This window comes from Pipistrellus kuhlii, unplaced genomic scaffold (assembly GCF_014108245.1).
Source record: "Pipistrellus kuhlii isolate mPipKuh1 unplaced genomic scaffold, mPipKuh1.p scaffold_m20_p_2, whole genome shotgun sequence".
NCBI classification, from domain to species: Eukaryota; Metazoa; Chordata; class Mammalia; order Chiroptera; family Vespertilionidae; genus Pipistrellus; species Pipistrellus kuhlii.
Genome location: NW_023425515.1, coordinates 141,946,954 through 141,970,937, shown reverse-complemented (window position 1 = coordinate 141,970,937; position 23,984 = coordinate 141,946,954). Strand labels below are relative to the sequence as shown.

At 37.9% G+C, this 23,984-nt stretch overlaps 1 protein-coding gene across 6 annotated transcripts in view; it reads left to right on the top strand.

Annotated features, from left to right (window-relative positions):
* The window catches only part of NEXN (nexilin F-actin binding protein), a 46,028-nt gene that overhangs the window by 12,079 nt on the left and 9,965 nt on the right, over positions 1–23,984 (top strand). For 2 of the 6 annotated variants that reach the window (XM_036447390.2, XM_045584450.1), the window contains exons 2-10: positions 5,799–5,877; positions 7,783–7,974; positions 8,170–8,248; positions 8,333–8,481; positions 15,905–15,946; positions 17,269–17,463; positions 17,572–17,748; positions 20,072–20,260; positions 23,645–23,842. In XM_036447390.2, coding sequence (XP_036303283.1) covers positions 5,851–5,877; positions 7,783–7,974; positions 8,170–8,248; positions 8,333–8,481; positions 15,905–15,946; positions 17,269–17,463; positions 17,572–17,748; positions 20,072–20,260; positions 23,645–23,842 — 1,248 coding nt within the window. In that variant the 5' untranslated portion in view covers positions 5,799–5,850. The remainder of the gene's footprint in view (positions 1–5,798; positions 5,878–7,782; positions 7,975–8,169; positions 8,249–8,332; positions 8,482–15,904; positions 15,947–17,268; positions 17,464–17,571; positions 17,749–20,071; positions 20,261–23,644; positions 23,843–23,984) is intronic. The other 4 variants (XM_036447394.2, XM_045584453.1, XM_045584452.1 and 1 more) reach the window with 3 other exon arrangements.

Genomic DNA, 23,984 nt, shown 5'->3' with positions numbered 1-23,984 from the left:
ATGGGGGATGGGGAGGGGGCGGAGGGTGGGTTGGGAACCTGGTGGAGGGGGGAAGAAATGAGGAACCTTTGTAACAATATGAATAATAAAGATTTACTTAAAAAAAATAAAAATAAAATAAAATAAAATGTAGGAGATATAGAAAAATAAACCAGTAATAACTTTAAGGTTTGAGAAACTATAAGTATTAAGGGTAGTTTTTGTTAGTTATACAATTAGAAATATCTACTAAGTAATTCTAGATATGATAGAATGGCTCAGATAAGCGAATAGGACTATAGCTATTTGTTACTTTTATCTCCGGCACAAAGAAGTAGATTGCTTGTAAACCTTGATTAATGACATATTATACTTTCATCCAAGCATGGCCTGCTTTTATTAGTAATTGGGTTTTTAAAAAAATATTTTTTTATTGATTTCAGGGAGGAAGGGAGCGATAGAAACATCAATGATGAGAGAGAACCATTGATTAGCTGCCTCCTGCACACCTCCACTGGGGATCAAGCCCTCCACTCGGGCATATGCCCTTTACCAGAATCGAACCCGGGACCCTTCAGTCCTCAGGCCTAGGCTCTATCCACTGAGCCACACTGGCCATGGCTATTAGTAATTGTTGTTAGTAATGTATAAGCACCCACTGACCCATTAAACTACAACAGTTAGTACCTTGTTAATAGTTACATGGAATCGAGACCCACTCACCCCCATCATTTTATCTCCTCTCTCAAAGAAAACTAGTCCCAGATGGTTTCATCAGGAAGTTCTTGCAAACATTTAAGGAAAAAAATAATACCAACTCTACATTCACTATTACAGAAAATTAAAGAAGAGAAAATACTTCCCAATTCATTCTGTGAGAGAAGTATTACTCAATTAACAAAGAGAGGTATGGCTCACTAGTTGAGGGTCAACCTATGAACCAAGAGGTCATGGTTTGATCCCTGGGCTTTGAGCTCAATTCCCAGTAGGGGCCATGTAGCAAGCAACCAATCTATGATTCTCTCTCAGCATTGATGCTTCTATCTCTCTCTCCCTCACCCTTCCTCTCTGAAATCAATACAAAAACATTTAAAAAACAATCAAACAGGTATTACAAGAATAAAACTACCAACCACCTGGCCTGTGTGGCTCAGTGGTTAAGCATTGACCCATGCACCAAGAGGTTGCGAGCTGAATCCCAGCAGGGGACTTGCAGGAAGCAGCCAATCAATGTTGATGCTTCTCTCATGGATGTTTTTCTCTCTCTCTCCCTTCTCTAAAAAACAAACAAACAAACAAAACAAACAAACAAACAAAAAAAAACAAACACCTACCAACTAATATCCTTCACAAATGTGGATGAAAAACTTCTTAACAAAATTTTATCAAATTGAATCTATCAGGATGTATAGGATAATGCATCATGACCAAATCAAGTTTATCCTAGGAATGGAAAGTTGATTTAACATTTAAAAATAAATAAATTCACCATAATAAAAATAAAAACCGTATAATTATCTTTTTTAAAAAATATATATACTTTATTAATTTTTTACAGAGAAGGGAGAGGAATAGAGAGCTAGAAACATTGATGAGAGAGAAACATCGACCAGCTGCCTCTTGCACACCCCTTACCGAAGATGTGCCCACAACCAAGGTACATGCCCTTTACCGGAATTGAACCTGGGACTTTTCAGTCTGCAGGCCGACGCTCTATCCACTGAGCCAAACCGGTTTCGGCTGATTATCTTAATAAATACAGAAAAAGCATTAGATAATTCAACACTCATTCCTGAAATTACTGCAGCATAACAGGAATAGAAATGAACTTAATCTGATATAGTGTATCTAAGAAAAAATCTGTAGCTAAAATCATACTTATTGGTGAGAGAAAATTTTCCCCCCTGAGATCAGGAACAAGGCAAAAAAGTCTGCTCTTATTACTTCTACTTAACAGTGTCCTGAAAGTTCTAACCAGTACAATCAGGCCACAAAAAGAAATAAAAGACATCCAGATTGGAAAAGAAAGATGTTCACAGATGATGTAATCATCTATGTAGAAAATCTAATGGAATCTAAAACAAACAAACAAAAATCCAATGGAATTGATCATTTTACTTTAGCAGGATATAAGCTCAGAGTTCAAAAATCCTATCCAATAAAGAGGGAATATGCTAATTGACCTTCATGCCATCACAAAGATGGTGGTGCCCACCGCCAATAAGCAGGGAATATGCTAATTGATTGCCCTGCCCTCAAAGATAGCAGCACACACAGCCAATAAGGAGGGAATATGCTAATTGACTGCCCCACCCTCAAATGTGGCAGCTTCCACAGCCACAAGATGGCAGTGCACAGTCCCCTCAACACCTGCCCCCCAGTCCCCTCTGTGCCCCTGGTTCCAGAGTCCCACAATCTCCTTTAACCCCCCAGCCACCCAGGGCTGCCCAGGGCTTGCGCTGCTGGCAGTGGTAGCAGCAGAAGTGTGCTGGGGCATCACCTTGCCCTGATTGCAGGGCTGCCTCCCACCTCTGAGAGCTCCTGGACTGTGAGAGAGGGCAGGCCAGGTTGAGGGACCTCCCCCTCCCCCGCACCTTCCCTCCCCACCCTCCAGTGCATGACTTTTCATGCACTGGGCCTCTAGTAAAGTATATTTTTATATACTAGCAACAATTATCAATTGAAACCTAAAAACAACACCATTTATAAAGGCAACAACAAATATGAAATTTTTTAGGGATCAATCTCACAAAAGATATGGAAGACCTGCACATTGAATACTACAAAACATCTCTCTACTTTTTGTTTTTAGATATGTTTTTATTGATTTTGGAGAGAGAGGAAAGAGAGAGATAGAGGGAATAGAAACATAGACGAGAAAGGAACATCTATTGGCTGCCTCAAGACTTGTACATGAATGTTCATAGCAGCTTTATTTGTAATAGTCAGTAACTGGAAACAACCCTAATGTCTATCAACAGATGAATGATTAACAAATTGTGGCATATAATAGTAATCAGTAATAAAAAGGAACGAACTATTAGCAAATGCAACAACATGGATGAGCCTCAAAAAAATTATACTGGGTGAAAAAAGCCAGAAAATCAAGTACATACTATATAATTCCACTTATAGAGAATTTGAACTAATCTATAGTGACAGAAAGCATATCTGCCTGGGGTTGGGGGTGAGGGTAAGAGAGGCAGGAAGAAAAAGGAAGTAAGGGGTCTGAGAAAACGTTTGGGGATAATGTATATATTAATTTTCTTGTCTGTGGTGATGATGTCATGAATACATATGTCAGAACTTATCAAATTGTGCACTTTTATTTTTTTATAAAATTTTGTCCCTTATTTTTTAAATTATTATCTGTGTACATTATCTTACCGTTGCCCCCCCTTCCATACGTACCCTCCCTCCCCAGAGTTTTGTGTCCATTTGTCGTACTCATATGCATGTATACAAGTCCTTCGGTTGATCTATTATCTTCCTCAGATCTTCTTCCCCTCCCCACTGTAATTTGACAGTCTGCTTGTTGTTTTACTGTCTCTATATCTATCTTTTGGTCCATCAGTTTATAATGTTTTTTATTATCCATAAATAAGTGAGGTCATGTGGTGTTTCTCTTTCATTGACTGGCTTATTGCACTCAGCATGATGTTCTCTAGTTCTATCCAGATTGCTGCAAATGATGAGAATTTCTTCTTTTTTATGGCAGCATAGTATTCCATTCTGTAGATGTACCATAGTTTTTGGATCCAGTCATCTGCTGATGGGCACCTAGGCTGTTTCCAGATTCTAGCTATTGTAGATTGTGCTGCTAGGAACATAGGGGTGCATATATCCTTTCTGATTGGTGTTTCTAGTTTCTTGGGATATAATCCTAGGAGTGGGATCACTGGGTCAAATGGGAGTTCCATTTTCAGTTTTTTGAGGAAACTCCATACTGTTCTCCACAGTGGTTGCACCAGTCTGCATTCCCACCAGCAGTGCACGAGGGTTCCTTTTTCTCTGCAACCTCGCCAACACTTGTCCTTTGTTGATTTGTTGATGTTGGCCATTCTGACAGGTGTGAGATGGTACTGCATTGTTGTTTTGATTTGCATCTCTCAGACAATTAGTGAGTTTGAGCATGTTTTCATGTGCCTTTTGGCCTTCCTTCTGTCTTCTTTTGAAAATATTCCATTTAGGTTCATTGCCCATTTTTTAATTGGATCATTCATCTTCCTTTTACTTAGTTGTATAAGCTGTCTGTAGATGTTGGAGATTAAACCTTTATCAGTGGTAACATTTGCAAATATGTTCTCCCATACAGTGGGCTTTCATGTTGTTTTGTTGATGTTTCTTTTGCTGTAAAAAAGCTTTTTATTTTTATGTAAAATTTTGCACTTTTTTTTTTTTTTTATACAGAGAGAAAGGGAGAGAGATAGAGAGTTAGAAACATCGATGAGAGAGAGTCATCGATCAGCTGCCTCTTGCACACCCCCTACTGGGGATATGCCCGCAACCAAGGTACATGCCCTTGACCAGAATCGAACCTGGGACCCTTCAGTCCCCAAGCCGACGCTCTATCCATTGAGCCAAACCTGTCCCGGCAAATTGTGCACTTTTTTTTAAAAAAAATATATTTTATTGATTTTCTTACAGAGAGGAAGGGAGAGAGATAGACAGCTAGAAACATCGATGAGAGAGAAACATCGACCAGCTGCCTCTTGCACACCCCCTACCGGGGCTGTGCCCGCAACCAATGTACATGCCCTTGACCGGAATTGAACCTGGGACCCTTCAGTCCGCAGACCAACGCTCTACCGCTGAGCCAAACCGATCTCGGCAAATTGTGCACTTTTAAAAAGTGTAGTTTATTATATGTCAACTGCAGCTTAGTAAAACTTTTTTAATTTTACAAATTACAATAAATAAATTACAATAAAACTCTAAAAAGTATTCAATTAATCCAGAAGTAGGCAAGAAAAGAACAGTAAAAGAACAAAAAAGAGGGGACAAATAAGAAATAAATAGTAAATGGTAGACTTAAGTCTATTCATATAAATAATTACATTAAACGTTAATAGACTAAACACTGCAATTAAAAGATATCAGAGTTGATTAAAAAAAAAACAACAACACACCACAAAGTCCAATTATGTGATGTGCCCAAAAGATGTACTTCACATGTAAAGACTGAGGTAGGTTGAAAATAAATAGCTAGAAAATGATATACTATGCAAACTAAACTTAAGGAAGGTTTTGTGGCTATTTTAATATCAGATAAGTTCAAGGCAATAAGGTAAGTCAGGGAAATTTCATACTAGTGGAAGGGTCAATTCTAACAGAAGATATTAAAATCATAATGTATATGCACTTCAAAGAGTTTGAAATTATATGAGACACAAATGACAGAATCAAAAGAAGAAATAGATAATTCCACATAGTTGAAGACTGATAAAACTAGGCTAAAAAAAAAAAAAGTGAAGACAGAAATTTCAATAACACTATAACCACCTTGACCTGGTTGGTATTTATAGAATAATACACCTAATAACTACAGGATACAAATTCTTTGCAAGCGTACTGGATACAGTCACAAGCTATTTTGGGCCACACACTTACAAAGATCTTTTATACCATGCATCTTGTGCCTGCTCTACCCTAAATCTTGGGAAAAGAAGCTAAGAGTTATTACAATTTAGTCCTTACCTGGATAATGTCAGTATTTCTTAAGGTGCAATTAACATACTATTAATATTTACAAAAGTGCATAGCCTATTTTTAAAAATCAAGTCATTAAAATTCTTACTCAATACTAATATATTTTTCAGGTGAGAAAATACACAAAGCTTTATAATCACCCCAAGAGGACATAGAGCAAACATGAATGATATTTCCCAGAAGGCTGAGGTAAGTCTCCAGAGTTAAAAAAGAGGTAGGGGGGAAACCTCAGGTTGACTGTGGAAAGACAGTTATTCAGTGGAAAGGTCATGCTTAGAAATTCATAACAACACAGTGTCAAGATATAAATCATAAGAAATTCTTAGGCTGGTCTTGGGTCCCGTAGTTTTGCTTGGGTTCCAATCTAAGAACTGTGATTATTAAATTTGTGAATCGTTGTAAAGTGAATGTGATGGGAAGCATCTTGAGTAGAATTTTAATATCTTTCTAAGTCTTAGAAGTTATATTTTCTGTATTTTAAAAAAAATGGATTTGACTTGTACTCTAGGAGCTAGCAATAATTCACTCTCAGGTGAGGGTCCTTATATTAGCACTTCCTCCAGAAGCTGCAATAAAACTTCTCAGCCATTTTCTGGTTCTTGGCTGCAGTGAGGAGAGTTGTAATAAGAAGAACCCACCCCCAAATTTGGCGATGCCCCCAAATTATAAACACAATAAAACCTTAAATGGCCAATGACACCGTAAGTGGATAAAATAGAGGCTGGGTATGCCAGATTCATTAGCAATTTGTCATTAGTGCTAGGAGAAAGGGTTTGGCGTTCTAAGTAAGAACTGAAGCGTAATTTATGGAAACTTCTTTTAGAGACCAGCTTAATTTTCAAAATGATAAAAATGATTTGCTTTCTAGGTTTTATAGTGGAGGAAAAGCTTTGGGAAGCTCTTTTGCCATTTGGGAATTTTTCTATGGAGCTCATCCTATTTGGAATGAGACAGTTTTCTTTCACATTAAAAAATATACTATTCTTATTTCAGAGAGGAAAGGAGAGGGAGAGAGAGAGATGCAACGTCAATGATGAGAGAATCATTGATCAGCTGCCTTCTGCACACCCCACACTGGGGATGGAGCTCGTAACCAGGGCATATGGCCTTACCGGGAATCAAAATATGACCTCTTGGTTGGTAGGCCGATGCTCAAACACGAAGCAGCACCAGCAGGCATTCTTACACAATTTTAATGTTGGTTTATGGAAGTTCTGTATGGGCAGTAACAATGTAAGTATCTGCCTATACACTTAAGTCCATTCATATAAATAATTACATTAAATGCTAATAGACTAAACACTGCAATTAAAAGATATCAGAATTGATTAAAAAAACAAAACACCATTTCTGGCACATCTCAGCCGCAAATGAAAAATAAAGGACTGGACTTAAATTTAGTTTATATTAGATATGAAAACAAGCAAGAACATTAATACACATTAAACTTTTGCTTTATTTTCATCTTCATCTAATTTATTGACATTAGTCTGGGTGCCCAGCCAGTGTGGCTCAGTAGTTGAGAATCAACCTATGAACCAGAAGGTTATGTTTCAATTCTCTGTCAGTGCACATGCCCAGTTTGGGGGCTAGATCCTTAGTTGGGAGTATTCTGGAGGCAGCTGATTGGTAGTTCTCTCTCATCGTTGATGTGTTGGTATTTCTCTCTCTCTCTCCCTCTCCCTTCCTCTCTGAAATCAATAAAAATATATTTTTAAAAAGTCTGGGTATCTTTTAATCAAGCAATGGGAGTAGGATGATAAAATAAAGGTTATTTTAAATTAGAATCCAGTATTCAACTTATATATTTTACTAGCCCTCAGGTTCAGTGGAATGCACTTACAAAATGGAACTTCTGTACTATATATTAATAAAATTTTTTACTCTCATATTTTCTGTAATTTCCTCTTTTAGATTTAGACTTCACACAGTATATAATCAGATTCTTATGGTTCAAATAAAGGTTTCAAACTCATTTCTATTTTCTGTTTCAACAAGTATTTCTTGTATTGCTTATTCTGGTCTATCTTTACCTAACTTATTCCTATCTTTATTTTTTTTCAACTTTCTTTTCTTTATTTTCTTCTAATGAAGATTCTGCTTTCTTCATCTAAACCTGTCCCAAAAACCTATGTGCCAAAACTTGGCAAAGGTGATGTAAAGGATAAGTTTGAAGCCATGCAGAGAGCCAGGGAAGAAAGAAATCAAAGGAGATCTAGAGACGAAAAGCAAAGAAGAAAAGAACAATTTATTAGAGAGAGAGAATGGAACAGGAGAAAACAGGAGGTTATTTTAATTTATTTTACTGTTGTACAAATATTTATCTTATTAATTTACATTTCATTATTCACATTAACTATGTTTCATATTAACCATAATTAAGATAATTTTCTGTTTCTAAAAACTAATTTCCAACTCTGCATATAATGTGGTTTAGTCTAAATTTGTGACATGTTCATATTAATTTATTTAACTGTCTAGATTAAAGAAATGCTTGCTTCTGATGAAGAGGGAGAGGTGCCTTCTAAAGTGGATAAAGCTTATGTTCCCAAGCTAAAAGGTAAGACACTTGAAGGGTAAATTGTAAATGAAATTGTAAAGAAGGAAAACAGCAAAGTATCAAACATGTTTCATCTATTCTCAGGAACTGTTAAAGGTAGATTTGCTGAAATGGAGAAACAAAGACAAGAGGAAGAAAGGAAGCGAACAGAGGAGGAACGAAAACGCAGAATTGAGCAGGATATGTTAGAAAAGAGGAAGATACAACGTGAATTAGCAAAAAGGGCTGAGCAGGTATACACTAAATATTAAATTGGTATTTGCTTTAGAAACTAATTTTACAGAAGAAAACTGATCATCATGCTGCCTAATTAAAATGTTTTAATGTAACATGAACCTATTACATAGCAGCTACCTTGAATACAAGATCTTAACCACAAATATTTAATATCAAATGCCTAGAAGAGTAAGGGCCGAATGTACCTATTTTAAGGTTCAATACTGAGGTGACTTTTGTTATATTCCATTTTATCCTTCCATCCACATTCCTTACACTATCAACATTGGTTATTTTTCTTGACTTGTTAGAAGATTTTTATCTATATATACAAAAGCCTAAGTGACCGAATGACCAGTAGCTATGATGCGCTCAACGCAGGAGCTGCCCCTGGTGGTCAGTGCACTCCCACAGCGGGAGCACCACTCGGCTGACTGACAGGAGCCAGAAGCAGGGCTCGTGGCTGGCCGCCACAGCCTGGAGACTGCAGTGGAGCTGCAGCAAGCCGACCAAGTGGCGGTGGTGGCAGGCACAGTGGTGCTGGGATGATCAGGAGTGACCGGCAGGAGTGGCAGCAGTGTTGGACTGCCAGTTTAGGCCAGATCCCTGCAGGCTATGCTGAGGGATCCTCAGTATAGATATACTGGTATAGATATCAGGCCTCTAGTATAGATATGACAATTTCACACATAAGCTATCCACAAACACTAATAAAATGATGGCCTTTTAATAGCAATCAGTAAATACTTGGTTATTATCAAACACCAAGGCATAAAGAACATATCTTTCTACTCAAGAATTTGATACCAATTAAATCACATTTTATTTATTTTTTTATTTAAAAAAAATTTTTTTATTGATTTTTTACAGAGAAGAAGAGAGAGGGATAGAGAGTTAGAAACATCGATGAGAGAGAATCATTGGTCAGCTGCCTCTTCCACACCCCCCACTTGGGATGTCCCTGCAACCAAGGTATGTGCCCTTGACCGGAATCGAACCTGGGACCCTTCAGACCACAGGCCAACGCTCTAATCACTGAGCCAAACCGGTTTCAGCTAAATCACATTTTATTTAATAGCTAGAGGCCTGTTATACAAAATTCGTGCATGGGAGGGGGTGTGTGTCCATCAGCCTGGTCTACACCCTCTCCAATCTGGGACCCCTTGAGGGATGTCCGACTGTCCAGGATCGGGCCTAAACTGGCTGTCAGACATCCTTCTCACAATCCAGGACTGCTGGCTCCCAACTGCTCACTTGCCTGGTTGCCCCTAACTGCTTCTGCCTGCCAGCCTGAACACCCCCTAACCACTCCTCTGCCAGCCTGATTGATGCCTAACTGCTCCCCTGCCAGCCTGTTTGCCCCTAACTGCCCTCCCCTGCAGGCCTGGTCCCCCCCAACCACTCTCCCTGCAGGCCCAGTCACCCCCAACTTCCCTCCTCTGCCAGTCTGGTCACCCCTAACTGCTCTTCCCTGCAGGCTTGTTTGCCCCCAACTGTCCTCCCTTGCAGGCCTGGTCCCTCCAAACTGCCCTCCCCTGCAGGCCATCTTGTGGCAGCCATCTTGTGTCCACATGAAGACAGCTATCTTTGGCCACATGGGGGCAGCCATCTTGTGTGTTGGAGTGATTGTCCATAGGATAAAGACCTGGTGCATGGGTGGGGTCCAGCTTGTTTGCCCTGAAGGGTGTCCCGGATTAGGATGGGGATTCCCTTGGGGCATGGGGCAGCCTGGGTGATGGGCCTGTGTTGGTTTGCAGGCTGGCCATGCCCCCCCAGCGACCCAAGTGGATGCCCTGGTATCTGGGATTTATTTATCTTCTATAATTAAAACTTTGTAGCCTTGAGTGGAGGCCAAGGCAGGCTAAGGCTACAGAAGCTTGACTTCCTTCATTGCCGGGGGCAACTCAAGCCTCCTGCTCTCTCCAGCTTCGTGGCTGGTGCCATTTTTGTTGGGATTTATTTATCTTCTATAATTGAAACTTTGTAGCTTTGAGTGGAGTCCAGGGGCCGGCCAGGGTATCGGAGAAGCTTGGCTTCCTCCATTACTGGGGAAACACAAGCCTCCTGCTCTCTCTGTGGCTGCAGCCATCTTGGTTGGGTTAATTTGCATACTCACTTCTGATTGGCTACTGGGCGTGGCTTGTGGGTATAGCAGAGGCACAGTCAATTTGAATAGTACTCTTTTATTAGATAGGACTAGAGGCCCAGTGCATGAAAATTCATACTCTGGAGAGGAAGGGTCCCTTGGCCCAGCCTGCCCCCTCTCACAGTCCAAGAGGCCTCAGGAGTGGGAGACGACCTAGCGATCAGGGCAAGGTGACACCCCATCACACCTCTGCTGCTGCTGCTGCTGGCAGCACAAGCCTTGGCCAACCCTGGTTATCTAAGCCTCAGGCAACCTTGGGTGCTGAGAAGCTGGCATTTGACGCTTGCCTGCACCTTGGGTATCAGCTGGGCAGCCACCATTCAACGCTTGCCTGCGCCTCAGCGTCAGCTGGGCAGCCACCATCTAAGGCTTGTCTGTGCCTTGGGCCAGCTCTGAGTGGCTGGGCTGCTGCCATCTGTGGCTTGCCTGCACCTCAGTCCACACCTGGGCAGCTGGGGGACAGAGGGCAGGTCCAGTCACATTGTGCACCTGTCGCCCCCCCCCCCTTCCCCCACTGGGCTGAGAGGACTATGGGACTCCAGCGGGGCTGAGGGGACTGGGCGCTGCCATCTTTGTGATGGTGTGGTGGTCAATTTGCATATTCCCTCTTTATTAGATAGTATGGTATTATTAGCCCTAGTTGGTTTGGCTCAGCAGATAGAGCATCAGCCCACAGACCAAAGGGTCCCAGGTTTGATTCTAGCCAAGGGCACATACCTTGATTGGAGTCTTCTCCCAGGCCCAGGCCCTGGTCAGGGCTCGTGCAGGAGGCAACCAATCAATGTGTTTCTCTCACTTTGTTTTTCTCTCTCTGTCTTTCCCTAAAAATCAATGGAAAAAATATCCTTGAGTGAAGATTAACAATAAATAAATAAATAAATAAATAAATAAATAAATAAAAAAAAAAAAAAAATATGTTCTGGAAGTCTAATAAAAAAATAATGGTATTATCTAATTTAATTTTTTTTTAAGTTGGGGGTGGTAAAAGGAGCGGGGTGCAAATGTGTGGCAGCCATCTATAAAAATAAAAGCATAATATGCTAATTAGACTGGACAGCCTAATGACCTTTTGGACATTATTCCATATGTCTTTCTGGACAAAGCCATGGAAGCGGGGTCTGAGGCAGAGGCAGTTAGGGGCAATCAGGCAGGCAGGCAAGTGGTTAGGGGTGATCAGGCAGCTAAGTGGTTAGGAGCTGGCAGTCCCAGATTGGGAGAGGGATGTCTGACTGCTGGTTTAGGCCCAATCCCCTGAGGGGTCCTGGATTACGAGAGGGTACAGCCTGGGCTGAGGGTCACCCCCATCTCCCATGTATGAATTTTGTGCACCAGGCCTCTAGTTTCCTTTATATAACTAATGCCCATAGAGGAGAAATGAGAATTAAAGTATTATTACTGTGATTTTATATAATCTGTTAATGAACTTCAAATTCCTGTATATTTTAGCTAAGAGCATGAGAAGAGGCTGGTAAGTATTTTTAAAATACTCAAGGATATGCTATACAGTCCAGAAAAAGCTGATCTCTCAAATAGTAATTATTATAATGATAGAAACTTACAGTTGTAATAATAATTATTATTTTTTAAATAAAGAACTGATTGATCACAAAAATGTCTTTAATATATTGATATTTGTTTTACATTATAACCATATAGTTGAATAGATGACAGAGACAGTTATACTGTGTATGTGCTACAACCAGATCTACATTGGAAGATCAAAAGAGATGATCAATGTTTTGACCTTTATGAGATAATAATGGTATTTATTTTCCTAGAGTCATAAATAAAGTTATGTGAGTTAATAAATGCAAAGCACTTAGAACTGTGCCTATTATAGAGTAAGTGGGCTATATACATACCTAATGTTTCACCTAAATAATAATAATACATATAAATAAGATGTTATAAAACTATTTTAGGTTCTCCTTTTCTCATCAGTATTTTAACAAATATTGTAAGAGTCTTCATAGTATATTGTCTCTTAAAAAAATTGTAATTGTGAGATTGTACTTGCCTTTTTTTTTGCCTACTCTTTAAGTGCCTTAAATCTATTTGCTATGCTCTTTCAGCTTCTGCTACCTTTCTAAAAAGAAAAGTGACAAAGAAAGCAAAGCATATGGCATATTTGCATGTCAAAGAAATTTATTTACCTAGACTTCGCAAATAACCACTTCTATGGCACCAATAACCACTTGCATGGTGGCCGATAATGACATATGCCAGATGAATTATAGGCAACAATTGAAAATTTCCTATATTTTATGACTATGTACCTCTTTATCTGAGGAAAGGATGGTATATACTTTACCCCTGTCACCTCCAGTCATCAAAGATTAGTATATCTTTGCAATGAAATTTCACAAGGGAATAAGATTATAATACTAGGCCTGGCCAGTGATTAGGGCAGAACAGGTCCTACCCACCTCTCCTCTCTCCTCGCCTCCTCCTTCCCTTTCTCCTTCAATGTCCCTGCTGCTGGTCACCAACCATGTCCTGCGCCACTCCCCGATGGTCAGCACATGTGATAGCAAGTGATCAAACTCCCCATGGAACTCTTGAGAGGACACTTTGTGTATTAACCTTTTATATATGTAGATTATAAAGATAATATATATATGTATTTTTTGTATTATAAAATATAAAGTAAGGTAATAGCATTATAATAAAATATACAATTAAAATACAGGGTTTTTGGCAGCAAATAATGAGCTTGCACATGGGTTTAGTGTACTGAATATGTAGGTAGTGGTTTCTCAAAGAAAAACTATGTGTATGTTGAAGAGGCGAGTTTGAACATGATAAATACATAGGATACTCAAAAAGAGATGGAAATAAAATATAATCATGAAAGAAAACCACCTCAGTACTATTATATGGCAGGGTGCCATATAATCTTGGTTAATGAAATTTCTGGCCGGTTAAATTATTTGAGAATATTTATGTAGAACAAAATGGAACTGTTAATAGCAATTTCTATCTTGCAAATAATTTAAAATCCTAATTAAGTACATTTCTGCTCATATCTGATATAATTTAATCTTTCTTTGAATATAAGTAGTAAAGTATGACATAGGTAGTCAAGAAGAATCTTTTTAAATAAATATTTTTTAATTGATTTTAGAGAGGAAGGGAGATGGAGAGATAGAAACATCAATGATGAGAGAAAGGCAACTTTGCCTCCTGCACACCCCTTACAGGGGATCAAGTACACAACCCTGGCATGTGCCCTTGACCAGAATTGAACTTGGGACCCTTCAGTACGCAGGCTGACACTCTATCCAAATAGCCTAGGGCAAGAATAGTCTTAATGTTTGTTTGAAAAATCCACTTATACAAGTCCATATTCAAGAATGCTATAGGCTTGGCCGGGTAGCTCAGAGTGTCGTCCCAATAAGCCAAGGTTGTGGCTTCGATCTCTGGTCAGGGCACAGACAAGAATCAACCAATGAATACATAAATGAATGGAATCACAAGTTGATGACTCTCTCCCTTTCTCTCTTTCTCTCTCCCTTTTGTTCTCTCTAAAATCAATCAATTTTTTAAAAAATGCTATAGAAGGGATTCCTGACTGAGGAGGAAGGCTGAGTGAAATTCTTCCCTGTACTCTCAATGTCTGGCTTCTCATCATATCTCCTAGAACTTTTTATTGAGAGATGGTGATTTGTAGAGGAATCTTTTGTTAACATCTTTTGGAAAGGAAATAATTTTGTAGTTATTTCATTATAGGTCCATTAAATTGTTTCTTTTTAAAAATATATCTTATTGATTTAAAAAATATATATTTTATTGAATTTTTACAGAGAGGTAGGGAAAGGGATAGAGAGCTAGAAATGTTGATGAGAGAGAATCATCGACCAGCTACCTCCTGCACACCTGCTACTGGGGATGTGCCCACAAACAAGGTACATGACCTTGACCGGAATCGAACCTGGGAACCTTTCAGTCCGCAGGCCAATGCTCTATCCACTGAGCCAAACCGGTTTCGGATATCTTATTGATTTTTTTTACAGAGAGGAAGGGAGAGGGATAGAGAGCCAGAAACATCAATCAGCTGCCTCCGGCACCCCCCCACACACACACACCCCACTGACGCTCTATCCACTGAACCAAACCGGTTTCAGCTTAAATTGTCTTAGTATAATACATCATTCAACAAAACCTTCACCATTTATATGGCAAATCGGTATGATAAATAATTCTGTAACAAAGCAAATTACTCTGAACACAACTATTAATAAACTATTAGCATATAAAAATAGATATATTTTAACGATTTGTTCAGAATAATTTATTTTTCAAGAAATTTGGTATCTTAATAAAATGTATTACTTCTTACTTGACAGAGAACATAGAGAAGTGGGATGGTGTCAGAACAGGGCCTTAGCCAGCCCAGTTCCTAGTATGAACCAAGATACAACAGACTTCCCTTAGGCTGCATGAGGTACACCCTACTTCCAGGCTCTTTCACTGGTGTTAAAAATCAAATTAAAATAATAAACAATATGAATTTTTACTTTATAACTTTTCCCATTGCTTATATTTCTTTTCCAGAGATCTCAGACACTGCATTCTTTAAATTACCTTTCTTCTTTCCATTTCTCAGTTTTTGTACATTAGCCTGCCATTCAAACTAACAATGATATTTCTTATGAGTAATGGCCAAATTGAGCTCCCTCCTTTTGAATGAGGGACTTCCCTGCCTGGATTTGGTCAAAATATAAACAATTATGATTTCCAGAATTCTTTTCCCTTTCTAAACTAGCCATATAAAAGCCTATACTTTTCATCACACTTTATTGTGTCAGTTATATTTTATTGTGTCAGTTATATTTTTGCCATGTATTTTTATTATAAATACAGTTATGGTACTTGATTGATAATGATTTTCTTTTACTGGGGCAGAGACAGAGAATGGAGAAATGTTTCTGTATCTCAGTTTAAATAGATAATTTTATTAGTAACTGATGCTTATGTAAGCTCACTGTCAGGTCATGAGTTTGATCGATTATTCAAATTCCAATATTACAAAGGTGACTTTATTTTATTTTTTTCTTAACATATTGGTCCCTAGAGATTGATATTTATATCAAAATGCAAAAAACAATATAAGGTTTAATCTGCATTTAAAGGGACATAGTTGGCTAATTTGAACCAAAAATATTTCAAAAATTACAAATTAAACATTTATCATAAGTCACAACTAAATTATTTTTCCATTGTATGTTTAAAAGCAAAAAAAAAAAAAAAAGAAATATAATGCAATGTAATGATATGAAATTCTCATTCAATAGATTGAGGACATAAACAATACGGGAACTGAATCAGCATCAGAGGTAAATGGACATTTACTTTAATGAAACATTCACCTAAAACTATCTGATTCACAAATAATCTTTTAATTAAAAATTAAGTTTTTATTCTTTTTATTATAAATATAGCAACAATAAAAAGGTCAAAAATATTTTGCAAAGCAAATCATATTTTTGCACTTTTGAACATTATACCTTAGTGTTTTTAAAGAAAAGTATGTTTTGCTTTCATGGTTAGAAACAGTCTCAGTTTGAGGTAACTCTGGCAAGACTACATATTTTTTTAACTATCACAAATAGCTGAGATTATTGAAAGCTTACAGTTTAAAAAGACAGTTTTCTTTTCATCATTTGTCTTCTTTCCTCAGAGTTCCTGATAGTTTATTTGGTTATCATATATTAGTAGAGAGTATAGTATTATCTATTACCATGAAGAAAAATTTAACAGCCACAGAAAATTTAGTTACCCTTTTCTAACAGAAAGTTAAAAATCATTTTGATGGTGTGCCTAAAACTACAGCCAAATAAATTGGAAGCAACAATAGATTATGTAATAGAACTAAAATACATTAAAAAAAATTTTAAGTTTCAAGAAGATCAAATGCCAAAGAGTTTTGTTTCTAGTACAAAAATGTTTTATAAATCATTTGGAAATCCTCTTTCTTTCTACCTACTAAATATTTGCTTTACTAAGTATTTAAAAACTTTCATGGAGAGCCCAGCCAGTGTGGCTCACTGGTTGAGTGTTGACCTGTGAACCAGTAGGTCACACTTCAATTCCGGGTTGGGGTATGTTCTGTTTGTGGGCTCAATCCCCAGGAGGGGTGTGCAGGAGGCACCTGATCAATGATTCTCTCATTGATGTCTCTCTCTCTCTCTCTCTCTGAAATCAATAAAAAATATTTTAAAAAGATATTGTATAAATTAAAAACTTGCATGGAGAGAAAAATGGAGAAACTTTGTGTGTTTAAACTGAATCCTTCCACCATCAAATTGATTTACAGTGTACACATGTGCATACTACCTTTTGTGGGATTAGTGCATGAATAGCTAAATTCAAATAATGTCATATAGTTTTATCTGAACAGCTGTATTAACACCATCTTCTAGGGAAGAAGATGATCCTTGAGCCTAATCAGCAATAGATTTGCATTACATTAACACATAATGTACAATGACTTTGGAGATAGAAATATTTAATAAAAATATGTAAAAAATATATAATTTTTTGTTCTTCATAATACTGATGACAACGTAATGAAATTCACCAATGATGGAGGTAATGTCCCATGAAACCCAAGTTTTGATTTGGAAGAAATATGCTAATTATCAATTTTATAAATTAGGAAGGAGATGACTCACTACTTATAACAGTGGTACCTGTGAAATCACACAAAACATCTGGAAAAATAAAGAGTTTTGAGGATCTAGAAAAGGAAAGAGAAGAAAAAGAAAGGATCAAGTCTGAAGAAGATAAAAGAATAAGATATGAAGAACAACGACGGTCTCTCAAGGAAGCAAAGTGCCTTTCACTGGTCATGGTAATTCTTTTGTTTGGTTGGTTTTTCCTTAAGGAGCAAGTCAAAGCAGTAGAGTTGGTTAGCAGCATTTCCTTTATGATTAAAAGATGGGTTTTTATGTTTAATTAGGATGATGAACTGGATGATGAGGTAAAAAAAGAATCAACTACTCCTGGAAAATTGAAACTAACTTTTGAAGAATTAGAAAGACAAAGACAAGAAAATCGAAGGAAGCAAGCTGAAGAAGAAGCAAGACAACGTTTAGAAGAAGAGAAGCGTGCTTTTGAAGAAGCAAGGCAGCAAATGGTAAAACAATCTTATGTACATACACACACACACACACACACACATATATATATTTATATCTACATATCCTATCTAATAAAAGAGTAATATGCAAATTGATCATCACTCCAAGACACAAGATGGCTGGCCCCATGTGGTCAAAAATGACTGCCCCCATGTGGACACAAGATGGCTGCCACAAGATGGCCTGCAGGGGAGGGCAGTTGTGGGCAATTAGGGGTGACCAGTCCAGCAGAGGAGGGCAGTTGGGACCAGGCCTGCAGGGGAGGGCAGTTGGGGGGACCAGGCCTGCAGGGGAGGGCAGTTTGGGAGGGCCAAGCCTGCAGGGGAGAGTAGTTAGCCGGGGGGGGGGGGGGGGGGGGGGGGGAGGCCTACAGGGGAGGGCATTTGGAGCAGGGACCGAGGCCCTGAGGGGAAGGCAATTGGGGGGAACAGGCCTGCAGGGGAGGACAGTTTTGGGGGGCAGGCTTGCAGGAAAAGGCAGTTAGGGATAACCAGGCCAGCAAGGGAGGGCAGTTGGGGGTGACCAGGCCTGCAGGGGAGGACAGTTAGGGGCAATTGAGCCAGCTGGGGAGCAGTTTGGCGTTGATCAGGCTGGCAGGGGAGTGGTTAGGGGGTGATGAGGCTGGCAGGAAGAAGTGGTTAGGGGCAATCAAGCAGAGACAAGTGAGCAGTTTGGAGCCAGCAGTCCTGGATTGGGAGAGGGATGTATCCAACCGCCCGTTTAGGCCGATCAGGATTGGCCTAAACGGGCAGTTGGACATCCCTCTAGGGATCCCAGATTGGAAAGGGTGCGGACTGGGCTGAGGGACAACACTCCTCCCTCTCCCTCCGCATGCATGAGTACACACACACACACACACACACACACACACAGTGTAATCATTAAGAACATGAGTCTTGGAGGCAGACTGCCTGGGTTCAGATATCTCCCATTAAAGTGGGAGATATAATATGGGCAATATTTAACCTATCTTAGTTTCCTCATTTATAAAATAGTGAAAATAATTGTGCTTACTTAATTGTTAAAAGAATTAATACCAAAAGCAGTTATAATACTGTCTAGTATATAATAAATGCTTTAAAGATATTAACTCTTATTATATTAATAGATTTATCAATGAAAAATAAAACTGAAATAAGAAAACACCAATTCCAGATTGCATAAGAATTCTAGCCAAAACCGGTTTGTCTCAGTGGTTAGAGCATCGGCCTGTGGACTGGAAGGTCCCGGGTTCGATTCCAGTCAAGGGCATGTACCTTGGTTGCGGGCACATCCCTAGTAGGGCATGTGCAGGAGGCAGCTGATCGATGATTCTCTCTCATTGATGTTTTTGACTCTCTATCCCTCTCTCTTCCTCTCTGTAAAAAAATCAATAAAATATATTTAAAAATAAAATAAAATAAAAAAATAGAACTCTATAATTTTTTAAAGCTTTCATAATTTTTCGATCATCTTTAATTAATGATGTTCTAAGGAGTATACCTCCAAAATTTTAATTTTCTAGACATTTAAAAAAAATATTATGGATTTTGGATAATTATGGTTGCATAATATCTATGTATTTTAGGAAATAGAAATATCAGTTTATTAAAAACAAATTTTAATTGATTTAATGTTAAACTAGAATGTTAATTATAAAATAAAATTTGAATTTTACATAAATTTTTTTTTGATATATTTTATTGATTTTTTTTACAGAGAGGAAGGGAGAGGGCTAGAGAGTTAGAAACATCAATGAGAGAGAAACACTGGGTCAGCTGCCTCTTGCACACCTCCTACCAGGGATGTGCCAGCAACCAAGGTACATGCCCCTGACTGGAATCGAACTCGGGACCTTTCAGTCCGCAGGCCGACGCTCTATCCACTGAGCCAAACCAGTTTCGGCACATAAATATTTTTTAATGAGAAATTTATTTTATTTCCAAAGAGACTCTGTGTAGGTATATTTGAACCTCAGTTTAACTACACACACACACACACACACACACACACACACACACACACAGTTATGCTATGCTTGTTCTGGAAAATTTAATGTTTAATAACTCTTAAATGACCCCCTTAGATTTTTTTTTTTAAATGCTTCATCTGACCTATTTGAAAATTTACTTGCTTGATAAGTTTTATTTAACTTGAGTATATATTTATTTGGAATTTGTCCAAATTTGAATATTTTGTTATATAAACATTATAAAACAAGGGGATTTAGGTCAAGTATATTTAAAGCAAAGAAATGTTCCTGTAGAGGTGGCTGATTCTGTGCCCTTTGATTGATAACTCATTCCTGTCTTCGATGAATGAGAGTTGTTTCTTGGCTAGGTAAATGAAGAGGAGGAAAACAAAGACACAGAAAACATTTTTAAAGGGTTCCGCCCTGGGAAACTCAAACTCAGTTTTGAAGAGCTGGAAAGACAAAGGAGAGAAGAAGAAAAAAGGAAAGCAGAAGAAGAAGCCAGAAGGAGAATAGAGGAGGAAAAGAAGGCATTTGCTGAAGCACGGAGAAGCATGGTAAGACAGAATATAGCTGGAGAAAGCCATTAGGATTCACACAGGTTTTTAATTATGTTAAGAGAAACCATTAAATTTTGGGGAATACACTGTTGTTTCTGAGATTTGTGCCAAGAGTAGGGATGGCAAATAGTTTTTAAGTTTCCTGTGATGTAATACCTGTCAGTTACAGGCATTTGCTTCCATGTGGTGTTGAGAAGGTTCTGATTGAATTGCTTTGACTGGCATCGAGGGTTGAATATGGTTTTTCTTCTCTGGGAGAGCATGTTTTCCAGGGCTAAGTATCTGAACAGGGAACTTCTCATCCCCACATTTCCTTCCCTTCTCTACACTCTCCTTTCCTTCCCCCATTTCCTCCTTCTTTCTCTCTTCAATTTCCATCACATCCAGTACATTTAATTTCCATGACATCCGAAGCTATTTAATCACAAGTGTTTAACTCCAAAATGCTCACCCATCATTGCTGGATATTGCTACCAACCTTAACTCTCACAGAGTTATACTTCGCATACCATTTTAATGATTGTGAAATCTACAGTTACCTGACAAACTTTCTTTTCAAGAAAGTTGACATGTGAACACAGCATCTCCTCCTTGAAACACTTCCATTGGCTTTGGTGGCCTGGCTTTCTTCCTGTGTCTGGGGGAGCTTCAGACACATATATCCAAGTGTTGATTTACCCAACTCGATACTCACACAGAAGCTTTGGAGCCTTACACACCTCCACCTTCTCACTCATGCCTCACATCCAATCACTCCCTGTCTCATTTATCCTACCTCTTGAATTATTCTAAAAATCTATCATTTTTCTCACATTTCCCACCCCCACCACGATAATCCAGGTCATTGCTATCCCTTGCCTTGGGCCAACTCTTAATTAGTTTTTCTTGCCCTTTTCTTGCCCTTTTCTTCCCTGAAAAGCCAGCAGTGATCTTTCTTTAAAAAAAAAAAAAAAAAAAAAAAAAAAAAAGTAAATTTGACATTAAAAAATTCTCCACTTCCTGTAAGCAAAAACCAAAAACTTTTAAAACAATTTTATAAAATAATCTTGCCCTACTATATTTCTATGGTTTCATTTCTTGATTCTTCCTTGATTTGCCAGACATGCCAAATTTCTTCCCAGTTCTTCCAAAAGCTATGCTCTCATGAATGCTGTGTGAAACATGTCCCTTGGTCCTTTCCTGTGCTCTATTTCCTAGTCATATGTTCCATTTTTCTCTGGGAAGCCTTTCCTAATAACACATGCTCCAGAGATCTCCCCTTCATGCATTCTCATAACCGTTAGGACTCCCTCAGCATAACACTAATGTTGTATTGTTGCTGCTTATGGTTGTCTTTCTCACACAGTGAGGCGGACACCTTTCATCAAGCATGTGGAACAACGTATTCCAGCATAAAAAAACTTCTTGTTCACGTTTTTGGAATAAGTGAGATTAAAGCTGTCTTATGTGCATTGTGAGGTAATCCTTGCTTCACAAATGGTTTCTACACAAAAGCCCTGCAAACACTGTGAAACCACTTATTTTTTGTGGAATAATTCAGAAGTGGTAAATGAGAAGTAGCTGTGAAGACCAGGAAAGTCAATCCTGGGGGCAGATTTTAGGCCCAGTGATTCACTAGTGAAAAAGTGCAGGAAAGGAAAACTGTATTAAACAAAAAATCTAGTTTCCTAGAGACATTTATGTAATCAGAAAAGAGAAAGTTCCCCTTCATTTATATTATTTTCTTATCCAGAGCCAAGTATCATAATTTCATAGTATAGATCAGCTAATTCATATATCACTAATTTTTTTTTTTTCAATCTTTGGATGGTAATACCATATAAACATTGTTTCTTAGTTGAATTGGTTCTTTGGTAAAGCCTGTCATATATAAATCTTAGAACAAATATTTGCCCTTTGCTTCTTTCTTTTCCCTATGTCTATTTCAAGCCAGAGGTTTATGTATATACTTTCAGAAGATAGAAAAAGAGAAGTAGGTAATTTCTTTTCATGGTAAAGTATATTCCAAGTCAATGATTTTAAAGCAAAGTTTCTAATTGCAATTTAGAGACTGCCTATATACAAGGAATAATGTAATAATACAGTTGCCATTTTGTTATTACAATGGTGTCAAGCACAACTAAGAGTTTCCATACTTTATTTAGTTCTCATGACAATGCCATGAAAGTTATTGCAGGTAAGGAAACTCAGACTTTGGCTAGATAACTTGCCCAAGGTCACATCTAAATGGCTGTTAGAATAGACAACAGTATGGTGATTACAAGAGGGATAGCGGAGCGGAGGGAGGCAGGAGACAGTAAAGGAGAGATAAAAGATGATGGAAGAAAACTTGACTGGGGGTGCTGATGTATTATAGATTTGTACCCCTGAAACCCATGTAGTTTTATTAACCAAAGTCACCCTATAAATTCAATTCCTGGGGGGAAAAATGGCAGTCAAGACATGGAATTCATGAAAGTATTAAAAAACCTCTAAATCATTATTTATAATTTTATTATATAAAGATCTTGAATCCTACCTTTACCACTTATTTGTATTAACTTTGCACAAGTTACTTTTCAGTGCCTCAGTTTCTATAAAGTGGGGATATTAATAATTCCTAGTTTGTAGGGTTACGGGATAAAATAATTCAATACATGTAAAGTGCTTTACATTGTACCTGGCAGTTATATTAACTATTATTATTTATTTTTTAATTAGCCTGACCATAAGTAAATCAGTACAGCCCAGCCAGTGTGACTCAGTGGTTGAGTGTCAACCTATGAACCAGGAGGTCATTGTTCAATTCCCAATCAGGGCACAGGGTCAGGTTGTGGGCTTGATCTCTACTATAGGGTGTACAGGAGGTAGCCGATTGATGTTTCTCTCTCATCACTGATGTTTCTATGCTCTCTCCTTCTCTAAAATCAATAATAAATCAATAAATCAGTATAATAAAATCATAGCATTGAATAATTTCTGCCTGATTATGAAGGGATCCTGAGGGATTATCTAATTCATTCAGACAAAATCGTGATTAAACTGAAATGCTCTATTTTTATTTCACAGATTTATTTTAATCCAATTAAAAATGTTTAATATTAGGGGATCTTAATGTCTAATTTCAATAACTGATAGTGTAAAATCAAAGTATTTCATCATGTTCACTGGAATGGAGAATAGATGGTCACTATTTCCTCTGTAATCACAAAATACCTTAGTTTACATTTTCCAATAATTCCTCCCATTTCTTGTTTTGTACTTTTGAAGGTAATTTAGGTCTCCTGGTTTTCAGTTCAATGTACAACCTTTGTATTTCAGTAACCAAAGTTTCTACAAGAAATATTCCCTTTTTAGTAAGCATAATTCTGATAAGAGTAATAAAAGAACTATTTTATATAGGTAATAGATGATGACTCTCCAGAGATGTATAAAACAATCTCTCAAGAATCTCTTACACCGGGAAAACTGGAATTTAATTTTGAAGAATTATTAAAACAAAAAATGGAAGAAGAAAAACGACGAACAGAGGAAGAAAGGAAGCATAAGCTAGAAATGGAAAAACAGGAATTTGAACAACTGAGACAAGAAATGGGAGAGGTAAGGTTTGAAAAATACTCATTTGTATTCCACAAATATTAATCTAAGTATTTTACATATATTTCCTTATAACTTCGTTAATATTTATTATTCATATAAAGGACATGCAACATACTCCAATGAGACCCTTAATACAAGTTTT